This window comes from Dermacentor variabilis, unplaced genomic scaffold (genome assembly GCF_050947875.1).
Source record: "Dermacentor variabilis isolate Ectoservices unplaced genomic scaffold, ASM5094787v1 scaffold_15, whole genome shotgun sequence".
Classification (NCBI taxonomy): Eukaryota; Metazoa; Arthropoda; class Arachnida; order Ixodida; family Ixodidae; genus Dermacentor; species Dermacentor variabilis.
In genome coordinates, this window is record NW_027460313.1 from 9,384,610 (window position 1) to 9,396,544 (window position 11,935).

The following is an 11,935-nucleotide window of genomic DNA, read 5'->3' on the forward strand; positions in this document are numbered from 1 at the left end:
TTACTCAGATTTTCGAGCGCTTCATGTGCTGGGAAGGGCGCAGAACAACTTCTCGGCTTACATATGGCAATGAGCAGTGGTTATTTGTGGTTGCAAGCTTTGATCCAAGATGAGAGATATAAACTAACACACTGATGTGCGTTGAAAAAGCTGCCGCATAAGTTACGTATTCATAAAAATTGATAATATTTCTACCCCAAAAAGCCTAAATGTCAATTCATATTAAGAAAAATTTCCCCTACATTTCTGGCCATGCCAAGTACATGCTATAAAAATGCAGAAAATCCAACCAGTTGTAATCTATATACAGCGAACTTTTGTGGGCGTGCCTAGAGACTCAACGAGTACACACACGCACACGCACACGCACACACACACACACACACACACACACACACACACACACACACACACACACACACACACACACTTCCTCATTACCGTGCAGCCGCGGTTGCACAAAGGCGAGCTTTCAATCTTTTTTGCTTGTCTTTTTTTCTTTCACCCGCACAGCCGGATGGATGGATGAACGTTATGAGCGTCCCCTTTGGGACGGGGTGGTGGCTTGCGCCATCGGCTCCGCGAATGCGAGCGACATCTCGTGGTGGTGCAAGCACACCAGCGGCGCGCCCAGCGCGCGTACTTTGTTGTGATTGGTGTGCTTTTCCTTTAAGGGAACAGCCGTGCCACAGTCATGGTCACGAAAACTGGCAAGGTTCGCAAAAAAAAAAAAGCTTCGGTTTTAAATTTTTTAAACATTATTGAAGTAGCAAAATAATTTCTGGATTACTTAAGCATTTAGTAATTGGTTAGCTAAACTTAGAACAACTGAAAGGTCGCTGCAGTGTATCCAAAGTATTACTATGGACATTCCGCTAGGTTCCACGCTCTTAAATCAGAATTCTGAAATACCAAACTCCAGGTAGCGGTAATTATGGGTTAAAATTTATGGTGCTAATGTTGCATTCTGCTAGTTCTTACCAGTGAAGGATGCACAAGCCGGACAATATCCAAAGAATCCAAATATCCAAATATCTACAATTTGCATTGAAGTACATGACGGAAGCACCTAGACGAGGTGAGCGAGATGTTTAATGCAAGAGGAGAACTCGAGAAGAAACCGTGGTTGGATCAAGCAGGCAGAGAGCATTTACTTTCACTGAAATGGTGTGGAAGAAGTGCAACAGATGATACATCGAGTGCGACGCGTGCTCGCGTTGCCCACGTTAACGCTTTGGGCAACCAAGCTCGGCGTCTGTGAGACTCTGCACGCTGCGTCCTCGCAGTTTGTCCGGAGAGTGGCAACGGGCGCGCAGCCGCCGGTCCGAGTGGCGCCGAAGGTGGCCCAGCTTGCAGTCGCAGTGGAGGCGGTTGTCTGCGTCGTTCAGAAAGAGCAAGTTTGCCAGCTGGTCTATTTCATTTCGGTAATTCACTACAACACGAGACAAACAGCCTCTTTGAATGCACAATATGAGCATCTACGGTCACGGTGTACATATTTGTGCACGCGACTTGTTCCAGCCAAGTGTCAGAGGGTCGCCCTAGAAAACAACAACAACCCGGAGATTAAGCATTTATAACAGTGTGAAAGACGGGGCAAATATGTAAAAAAGAAAGACTAACGACGACGCGCTCACCTTCAACTTAAATTTATGTTATGCTGCGCACGGAATGTAAACGCAAAAAAAAAAATCTGGAAAGGGGATCGTGACGCTAGTGCAAGAGAGGTTGTATCACTTGCCGCATCCCAGCTACATTGAGCTTGAATAGGGGTAATATGCTCAGAGGCGCCGCGCGAGTGAAGCCGCCGATGTTTCATGAAAGCGAAGGCGCGTAGTAGCTCCACTTGAGATTGAAATGTAGGGAGACTTCATGAATAGCCGTGTTATCGCAGGGTCCTTACAGCAGTGAAACCATTGTTATGACGTCATAACAGTGTGGTAGAGACATTGTACACTCGGAACGCTTGCTGTATTTTTGTGATCTATCTATCTATCTATCTATCTATCTATCTATCTATCTATCTATCTATCTATCTATCTATCTATCTATCTATCTATCTATCTATCTATCTATCTATCTATCTATCTATCTATCTATCTATCTATCTATCTATCTATCTATCTATCTATCTATCTATCTATCTATCTATCTATCTATCTATCTATCTATCTATCTATCTATCTATCTATCTATCTATCTATCTATCTATCTATCTATCTATCTATCTATCTATCTATCTATCTATCTATCTATCTATCTATCTATCTATCTATCTATCTTCTGACCCTCACCAACTGGTCGAAGTTGTCACCAGCTTAGGCCTGTAAGCAGTGCTCTTGGTTGGGATACGGTCGTAGCAATTCCATAGTCGTCAAACTAGCTTCGTAACCACGGTGTGGCATTTCCATAGTCATCAATTCAGCTCCGTGACCTGAGTGATCTGGGTCTCGTCAGGGCGTCGTCGTCACGCCTTCTACGCCAGCGGAGTGGCCAAAGCATTCTAATAGATTGGGCCACTAAGCGTGTGCTCCTGATCGTTATGCCATCGTTTTCATTGCATCATCGCCATTCCAGCTTTGTCATCCGGCTACCGTCATGCCGTCACCTTTATACCATCATCCTCATAACGTCGGCATGCATTCGTTGTCACACCGCCAAAGTGATGCCCTGGGGGGTCGTTCAATCATCCTCATTTGAGCTTCGTGATCTGACTCGTGATCTGTAGACGATCCGTATGTAAAAATACTGAAAGATATCTATAGCGGCTCTACAGCCACCATAGTCCTCCATAAAGAAAGCAACAAAATCCCAATAAAGAAATGCGTCAGACAGGGAGATACGATCTCTACAATGCTATTCACAGCGTGTTTACAGGAGGTATTCAGAGACCTGGATTGGGAAGAAATGGGGATAAAAGTTAATGGAGAATACTTTAGTAACTTGCGATTCGTTGATGATATTGCCTTGCTTAGTAACTCAGGGGACCAATTGCAATCCATGCTCACTGACCTGGAGAGGCAAAGCAGCAGAGTGGGTCTGAAAATTAATCTGCAGAAAACTAAAGTAACGTTTAACAGTCTCGGAAGAGAACAGCAGTTTACGATAGGTAGCGAGGCACTGCAAGTGGTAAGGGAATACATCTACTTAGGGCAGGTAGTGACGGCGGATCCGGATCATGAGACGGAAATAATCAGAAGAATAAGAATGGGCTGGGGTGCGTATGGCAGGCATTCTCAGATCATGAACAGCAGGTTGCCATTATCCCTCAAGAGAAAAGTGTATAATAGCTGTGTCTTACCAGTACTCACCTACGGGGCAGAAACCTGGAGGCTTACAAAAAGGGTTACACTTAAGTTGAGGACGACGCAACGAGCTATGGAAAGAAGAATGATGGGTGTAACTTTAAGGGATAAGAAAAGAGCAGATGGGGGTGAGGGAAAAAACGCGAGTTAATGACATCTTAGTTGAAATCAAGAAAAAGAAATGGGGGGGGGGGCATAGGCAGGACATGTAATGAGGAGGGAAGATAACCGATGGTCATTAAGGGTTACGGTCTGGATTCCAAGGGAAGGGAAGCGTAGCAGGGGGCGGCAGAAAGTTAGGTGGGCGGATGAGATTAAGAAGTTTGCAGGGACGACATGGCCACAATTAGTACATGACCGGGATTGTTGGAGAAGTATGGGAGAGGCCTTTGTCCTGCAGTGGGCGTAACCAGGCTGATGTTGATGATGATGATGAATGATCCATACGGGAGGCGTTGTTATGACCCAAGGACAGTCGCTTTGTGCATTTGCTTATCGCACAACGGGACGCGTTCTAACAAAGGCGTGAAAAAAATTCAAACGATCTTTAACGGCCATTCGGGTGTCTGCCATCGCCAGTTTAATAACTCAATCTCGAGACAGGGCTTTCAACGAGACAGAAGGTGTACAGGGGCAACAATACCACATCGTGCCGCCTATATTATGTCTCTTAGATGCTCGTCTTAGGCGAACACGTATGCTCCTACGTTTGTGAACTGGAAAAAGGGAAAAAGTAAGGCCTTCTGTAATTCTGTACATTTTGATAGCTTCTTCGTTCGCGTCGAAAGCCAAGTTTTCTTTCTGATGTTCTGAACAGGCGCTGTGATTACTTGCTGTCCGAAGCAGTCTTCCCATGTGATGTGTGTTTAACTAAACAAATCATTACCCAAGCACTCCGTACAGATGGTTAACCAGCGAAGCTGAGACATGCGACCCCGGTGTTTATCACTGGGTTAATCCCGACGGTTCATTAAACGAGGGCTTGGTAGGCTGCCTGATCCTCGGTACGCAGTTGCTGCTTGCGCTCGGCTGCACGAACCTGTTGTGCCCGGGCAGCAGCATCGGCACGGCGTAGACGAGCTCGTTCCCGGTTCTGCCAACACCACCTAGATAGCACAAGGCCTGTTTACTACGATCCAAAACGTCACGCTACCTGGCCCTAAGTTTCCATTGACAAAGCTGGCGCGGTGAAAGCGGTGACGTCAAGATCACTGTTGCCTAGTCGGGAACATCCCAATTAGATTCTATGGCAGTCGGGCCAGGTAACATGACGTCATGGATCGGAGTGAAAAGACCTTGTGCTATCTAGGTGGTGTTGGTTCTGCTCGCGGCGTTGTGGCCGCGAGCAGAATGACTCACTACTGGCGCAGCCAATCGCGCACCTCCCTTTATCTCTCTCTCTTTTTTTTTTGCGCATGCGCATATGGTTGCGCCGGAGGAGTTTTCGGCATACAAGCGACAGACGGACGGACGAACCGGCTAGCCATATACAGCTTCGCTATAAAACCCTTAGCACGAAGATTTTGAATAATTATTCGTAAGTGACATAGTTTCGCATCCCAAAGATACGCCTGGAGAGTGAGGAGACAATTGTAGTGTAGGGCCCCGGTTTAGCCTAGATCAGCCTTGATTCCCCTACATGTACACTGATCTTAGAAGATGGACATCTTGCACCCAGCTGTCATGGGAAAGCGGTAGCTACCGGATGGATGGATGTATGTTATGAGCGTCCCCTTTGGAACGGTGAGGTGGGTTGTGCCACCAAGCTCTAATGCTACCTACATGCTAATGTCCTACCTAGGTTAAACAATAAAAAAAGAAAAAAATGCTATGAACTCACACAATCAAATTTTCTTATCCCCAAGTGCGAACTGTGCTTTTGTACGTCTCCTTCTTTTGTCGTTTCCCCGTTTTTCTTCCACCAATCATCCAATCGCCTCTTACTAATGCCTATTGCGGACATGTTTGCTTTACCACTGCTCCTGCTGAACCCAGGGGCTTCAAGGATGCCAGTGGTGCCTAAATCGACCGCTGGGTAGACGTCTTCACATTCTAATAAACATGCTCCATAGTTTCCTTAGCTTTACCGCAGCAAACACATGCTTCTTCCTTCTTGTATCTCGCTTTATAGGTGCGTGTTCTAAGGTATCCCGATCTCGCTACCACTAGCATGAGAAGCCGCCACCTCGTGCTCAATGGCAGAATATGCCATCGCGGGGGCTGCCAAAGGTAGCTAGGGCAATGCCTTATATATTTTGTCAGGTTTCCGCCATGGTGAGATAGGCTGGGATGGCACGGCATGATTTTGCCTAACTGAATGTAAGCCAGTCTTTCCGATAATTTTGTTTATTATCTCCTTTATATTTACTGTATTTCCACATTTTTCTAGCTTCTGCGCGTTCCCTTGTTATCTTGTCGTAGCATAATCATTTTCATGTGTGACCGTTCAAGCATCGCCCTTCGTCCTCGCTAATTATGGCAGTGTAAGTCATATGCTCATGCATGTGATTCCAACGGGTGTGACTCGTTGCTTCACGCCATGGAGCTGCATGAAATGGTGCAATTTCCAGGTCACTGTCTCTACACTCTACATCTATAAGTGACATTCCCTCGTCGAGACTTACTTCCAAGCAGGACAACAGTCCCGGTGTCACTCAGCACACCGGCAAGTTCCTGTTCCTCGATGGTGGTGATTTTGTTTCCCTCCAGGTCGAGGAACGCCAGTGCCGGAAATCCATCGCCGAATCCATCCGGAATGAGGCTCAACTCGTTGTAGCTTGCAGCGAAAGAGAAATGCGCCACTGTCATTTTAGTAAGAAAACATCTAAAACCCATACGTTACCACGTACAGTTCAAAAGAGAGAGAGAGAGACAGGCGATAAGGTTAAGGCAGGGAAGTTAACCAGGATGAGCCCGGTTGGCTACCTTGCGCCTTGGAAGGAGGTAAGCAGACTGAAAGACGATAAGGAATATTTACATTCAGTCAATGCCCGCAATAAAGCGTTCATCGTTAATTTTGTTCGACAGCAGCGCAACGTTGCTACAGGAAGGGGAATGAGGGACAATTAATGTGATGCTAGCACCCATACAGGGAACCAAGGCGCCTATTCCCCCAGAAAAGCTTCGCGAGGGAAAATGAGATGTCAGTCACGCTCGAAAACAGTGTAGAAACCGATCCACTTGATAGGCATTCATGGAGAACTACACAAATTTAACAGAGGGGCTAAAAAAGAAGGCAGCACAAAAGATAAAAGCGGGCACTTGCTGGAACTGTAACGGCTGCTTTACCTCCTTCACTTGTCTGTCCCTGTTGAACTAGCCACAATACAGGAATGAAAAGATTGACATAATATGAGTGAATTTGTCCAAACAAGTTAGCATCGTGACGAGGCCGAAAAACATAAACTGGTCCTGAAGCAGAAGAAACCTCACGTGTGGTGGTAAGCTCTTAAAAAAAATTAAGGCCATTTTACTGCTGAAGCGCACTAGTTGAACATAGAAACTGCGTGCGGCCAACCATTCGCAGAAGGCAGAGCTGGAAAATAGTAACAGAATAAACCTTGTATTTCACTTGAACTATGCGATATCGGGGTTCACGAAATTCTCTGAGATCGTCCGCACCCCCCTGTCGCAGGTGTGCACTGTTAATGAGCTCGAGACAGTCTTGCGGTAGCTAAAAACGTTTACATAAATTACACATATTTCTCATGCTTTCATTTGCGGCTACAAAATATACGCACGCACATTGTATCGTGCCGAAGGCAACACGGATCAATGTGGCCTATAATTGTAACTCTCTACAGCGTGTTAATTGATACATCTGCAATGAGAATAGTAATTCACAGTCGCATAAATAATTATAGTTAACTAATCGAATGTTATCGACAAAATTAGAACTGGTGGCTGCTAGACCCGACTGCGAATATGTACGTGCTTGGTTTTGTTCGTGTAGAAGTGATCCACCTTATTTTCTAAAAGAGTCCCCGGGACTGATAATTGGAACACCCTGTATTGCGGGAACGGTATGCAGTGTACAGAACATGTTATAGGCAAGCATTTTTCTTGCTCTCCGTCCCGCATTCAGACAAGGCTTGCATAATTCACATTCTAGTCGTCATCTGTCGGCGAGGCCAGCGCAGGGATGGCGGGTTTTGTTGCTGATGTCGAGCGAACATGGAGGTAGTAAGTTTAGCAGAAGGCGTGGCCTGTACCGTTACCGAGCCAACCTCGTCTGAAGCCGTTCCCTCCTCCTTTCCGCTCGCCGTTCAGCGCTTCGCACGGCGGGAATTTTCCCCTAGTCGGAGAATGAAAACCAAGAACGAAAAGTGGAACCCGCCTGAGCGGCTGTGACAACTGCGCACCGAGTCCGGGGCTGCGTTTAGGGCTGCGGCGCACCGCCTGCCCTCTCGTGTCACACGATCACGTGGTTACGGTAGAACTCTCGGAAAGCCCCTGGATTTTCCTCCTTTCTTTCTTTCTTTCTTTCTTTTTTCTTGGGTAGGGCTTCAACGTTGTTGCGTAATGTACCCACCTATCTTTTCTTTACTCCGTGGTAGTGGACACTGACGGCAAGCATGCGGTAAGAGCAGGCTGAGCGCTACAACGGCAGTTTGTTCGCCTGTTTTTCCAGTTCCCGACAGAACATAGCTGGGAGCTACGACAACAGAAAATTCTTGTCTATAGGTACAAAAGGGAAACTGCTGCACTCGAGCACACTGCGCGCCTTATAATTCTGACCAGTCCGCCAGGATGAGGGGCGCCCTGACGCTGGCCATCAAGAGCATAAATTTTAAAGAATTACCGACGGCTGAGTACAATATCGACAGGGGTAATTACACCAGCCGTTTTTGTTCTAGAAGCGTTAAAATGACCGCACCCTTAATAAATACAAAGCGAAGCAATAACTAGAGTAATGTTGCTGACTATTTTGCTGGCTCCTTAGTATATCCCGTGGCTTCTAACATAAAGTTGTTGAAGTAGCTGGATTAGAGAGCCGTTACGTAGGCAAGCATCAACATGGATAAAACTCGTAGCACGTACATCGTGCTTGTACAATGCGCAATTTCTTTTAACACGGTCGCCGAATGACGCGTGATATTGCTAAAGATGACATGCGTGATTGCGATACATTATGATACGGTGCAGAAAAGGCTGCAGAAAATGACGAGAAACATCTTGGCAGCATTGTTTCCAGGCATTTAACCGTTAAAATGATGGTGAGCCGTCATTTTGTGAGGCATACACCATGACGCATTGCAAGCGGTATCAAACAAGTTGTATTATTATCACGAACAATTTATTATTATGATTATTATTATTTTCATAGGTGTTCGTAATTCTCGTTTTTTCTGCTTATTCACAGCGATAGAAATGTCTGAATTTCGCCGATGGCTTGTTAAACATAATAAAACTGTGACCAATAAAAGTGATGGCTGTTTTTTTTACAGCGTACGTCATGACAGCGCAAGAAGAATAAAAGTCGCAAAATAGCGGGGACCCGCCGTGGTTGCTCAGTGGCTATGGTGTTGGGCTACTGAGCACGAGGTCGCGGGAACGAATCCCGGCCACGGCGGCCGCATTTCGATGGGGGCGAAATGCGAAAACACCCGTGTACTTAGATTTAGGTGCACGTTAAAGAACCCCGGGTGGCCGAAATTTCCGGAGTCCTTTACTACGGCGTGCCTCATAATCAGAAAGTGGTTTTGGCACGTAAAACCCCATTATTTAATTTTTTAAAATAGCGGGACGCTGGTATTACCGCATGTAGCGTTTCATAGCCGTCGTGTATAATGCGCGAATTGAAAATCTGAGCTCGTAGTTGTTCCTAACAAATGCCCCGCCAGTTGTATTGTTGAACCAGTTGTCTATAATTATGTTTTTCGGGAAAGCGAGACAAGGCTCCCAAATTAGCATCATTAAAGAAATTGTAGATGATCCCAAAAATATTTTAAACGTTGTCATCACACGCAATAGCACACGACAAGTTGTACCGGGTAATCGCGTTTGCTAAGTGAACATCGACGTAGCTTATGGATAGCTCGCGCGTTTGAGCTTCGGATTTATTATAGAGTCAGCGAATGTTACGCAAATGAAGCGGTATAGCTACTATTTTAGAATCTTTTTTTTTCTTTTCTGTAGCGTGAAGCGCAGGCACCTTGCGACGAAGTCACCCCCTCAGTTTGTCAACCGGCATTTCCCACTCCGACGCCCAGCAGCACCGTGCGGGCGCACTCACTCGAGGTCGATGCTCCGCAGCTTGAGCGCGGGCGTGGGCAGCATGCTCCGGGAGAAGCGGGCGAGCTTGGAGTCTCGGATGACCACGTACTCGAGATCGGGCAGCTCGGCGAGCCAGCCCTCCTCGACGCTATCCACGCTCGAGTGCAGCACGCTGACGCCACGCACGGTGCGTGGCAGGAGGCCAAAGTCGCGGTCCAGCCTCAGGCCGCTCATCTTGACCAGCCCGAGAGTCTTGAGGCGCGGCAGCTTGCGCAGGGTCTCCCAGCTGGCTGGAAGCGTGCTGTCGTAGCTGCGCAGGGAACACCAAGACGCTCGGCGTTTGCCTCTCGTGTGAACACGTCGGGCACAACACACAGCAGTCGGACTCTATGTCATTGAACGTAACTAAACCAACTGAATACCCCGGGAAAAGCTTCAAAGAGTTCAAGAAGCGGCGTAGATGCTAGAAATTGGTTAGGCTGTGTCTTTCCGTGGCGTCTATTCTGCTGCGCCGAGGGCACCATCGTGTATTCCTGGTCAGGCCACCTGTCCATTATAACCTCGCCACAGGTCGAAGCGAGCAAAAGTAAAGCCTAAAGAAGTGAGAGAGCAGAAGCAACAAGAAATGAAAGGCAGAGAGATTAACCAGGGAAATTGGCCGTTTGGATACTATGCCAGAGTACTTCCATGTTTCGCAAAATGGCCACGGGACTGGCCGCTCGAGGCCCTTTGCGTGTATTCGCGGGCTTCTTTCACGCTCAGAAAAAACGCTTTTGTGTGACACGTGCTGAGCAACGGAAAGCTGCGTGGGGAGTTTTTCATGTTGCTCTACCATTTTCTCATCGACACTTTTCATCTACTCGTAATATTTGATAAGTGTATAATTAATCAAGACTAATTATGCGATTAGGCGGAAGGCAAAAGTTAGTCTGAGTATTTCTAAGAGACGACAAACAACATTACCTTGCTTCTGACCAGCTATGCGGCATTTGCATATTTTTAAATCTTGGTACGTGAGAGTTGCGACACCCTGTATGTGTGCCTGAACATGAGGCATCTCGCACATTTTTCAACGTTTGCGCCTCTTCCACTTCGAACCTTATTTCCCACCAACTTCAATAGTTTTTTTGACCCACTTACTGCCAACTACCCAGCCATTTGATGCAGTTCGGTAGTATCTGCAAAACGCGTAGAACCTTGTAAAAATAGTCGAAATGGGCGCAGAATTACAGTATTGCTTTAGTGCAAACCACATTGTGAGACAAATTACCGGCTGCCAATGGGGAAGAATAAAAAACACAATTACTTTTCTAGCATCTGCGAGATATTCAAGGTACTCCGTGTATATATTCCGGCGGGTGTTTTTTTTTGTTTTTTTGTTTCGCAACCTACGTTGCGCTCACTGTGGCAACATTCAAATCGTTGGTAGCAAAACTTTTTTTTCTTGAAAACATAGCCAAGGAGGTCAAATAGTGCACCAAAATGATTGCCCGCAATTTTTGGAATAACATTAGAGAGCGTCGAGCACAATGTCTAGGACGTTTGGCGTGGAATCGCCCATTTTGTTTTCTTTTGCTTATCAACCTTCAACCCAACTCTTACAACTTCTCGTTTATGGTCCTCAATCATTTCTTTCCCGTATACTCAATCGTAGTACATACATGCATGCATATAGTACATGGATGCATGTAAGTACCTGGTACACACATCGCTAAACGCACGCATCGACCACACGTATACCTGAAGACCAGGCGCTCGACGGAGGACGCCGGCGCGTCTCCGGCGAGCCCGGACAGCACCGCGTCGTACGACTCCGGCGACGCGAGCGAGACGTTCTGAAACTCGAGCAGAGTGGCGTTCACGCCCTCTAGCCAGCCGACGGGGAAGTCGCGCGGACGCGAATCGCGCAGGATGAAGCTGAGACCCCGCGACGAGCGGGGGACGTGGCCGCGGTCCAGGTGGCGACCGAAGTCCCGCGCGTCCGCGAAGCCCTCGCACGTGTACGACGTCTCGTAGGTGCCGCTCGTGTCCTTGCAGCCGGCCTCGTCGCCCAGGCACAGCGAAGGCGCCAGGGCGGCGACGGCGAGCAGGAGTGCGGCGCGAGCGTGGTGCATGGTGTCGTGGGAGCGAGGGCGATCCCTGGTCCTGTGAAGCCGCGGTTCTTGACGGTTTCGCCGCGCGTTTGCGCTTGCTGCCTCTTTTGCTTGCGCTTTACGGCGTCGCCTCCTGTGCACCCGAGCTTATTACTCGGGGGTTGCTAGCTCCGCCTCCTTCCGGTTGTCGACGGCGGCGGGCGAATCGAGCGTGTGAGTGGGGATAGCTGCGAGAGGGGACACTTACATGAAATTATATCAACTCTGAGGAAGGAAGCAGGAGTGGATAAGGAGCACGAAGCTCTTCTTTCGCTACTTTAT

At 47.5% G+C, this 11,935-nt stretch overlaps 1 protein-coding gene across 1 annotated transcript; it reads right to left on the reverse strand.

Annotated features, from left to right (window-relative positions):
• Window positions 1-1,132: 1,132 nt before the first annotated feature.
• LOC142567923 (uncharacterized) lies at window positions 1,133-11,696 on the reverse strand. Its single transcript, XM_075678012.1, has 4 exons — window positions 11,262-11,696; window positions 9,541-9,831; window positions 5,930-6,081; window positions 1,133-1,375 (listed from the first exon to the last, which is right to left on the reverse strand). The coding sequence occupies exons 1-4, from the start codon at window positions 11,633-11,635 to the stop codon at window positions 1,227-1,229; spliced, it is 966 nt and encodes a 321-aa protein (XP_075534127.1). The 5' UTR covers window positions 11,636-11,696; the 3' UTR covers window positions 1,133-1,226.
• Between the last annotated feature and the right edge of the window lie 239 nt (window positions 11,697-11,935).

Coding starts and splice junctions, on each gene's coding strand:
- LOC142567923 (XM_075678012.1), bottom strand. CDS start 11,635: ATGCACCACGCTCGCGCCGCACTCCTGCTCGCCGTCGCCGCCCTGGCG. Junction 9,832..11,261: donor GTCGAGCGCCTGGTCTTCAG/GTATACGTGTGG, acceptor TTCCCTGCGCAG/CTACGACAGCACGCTTCCAG. Junction 1,376..5,929: donor GACTGTTGTCCTGCTTGGAA/GTAAGTCTCGAC, acceptor TGAACGACGCAG/ACAACCGCCTCCACTGCGAC.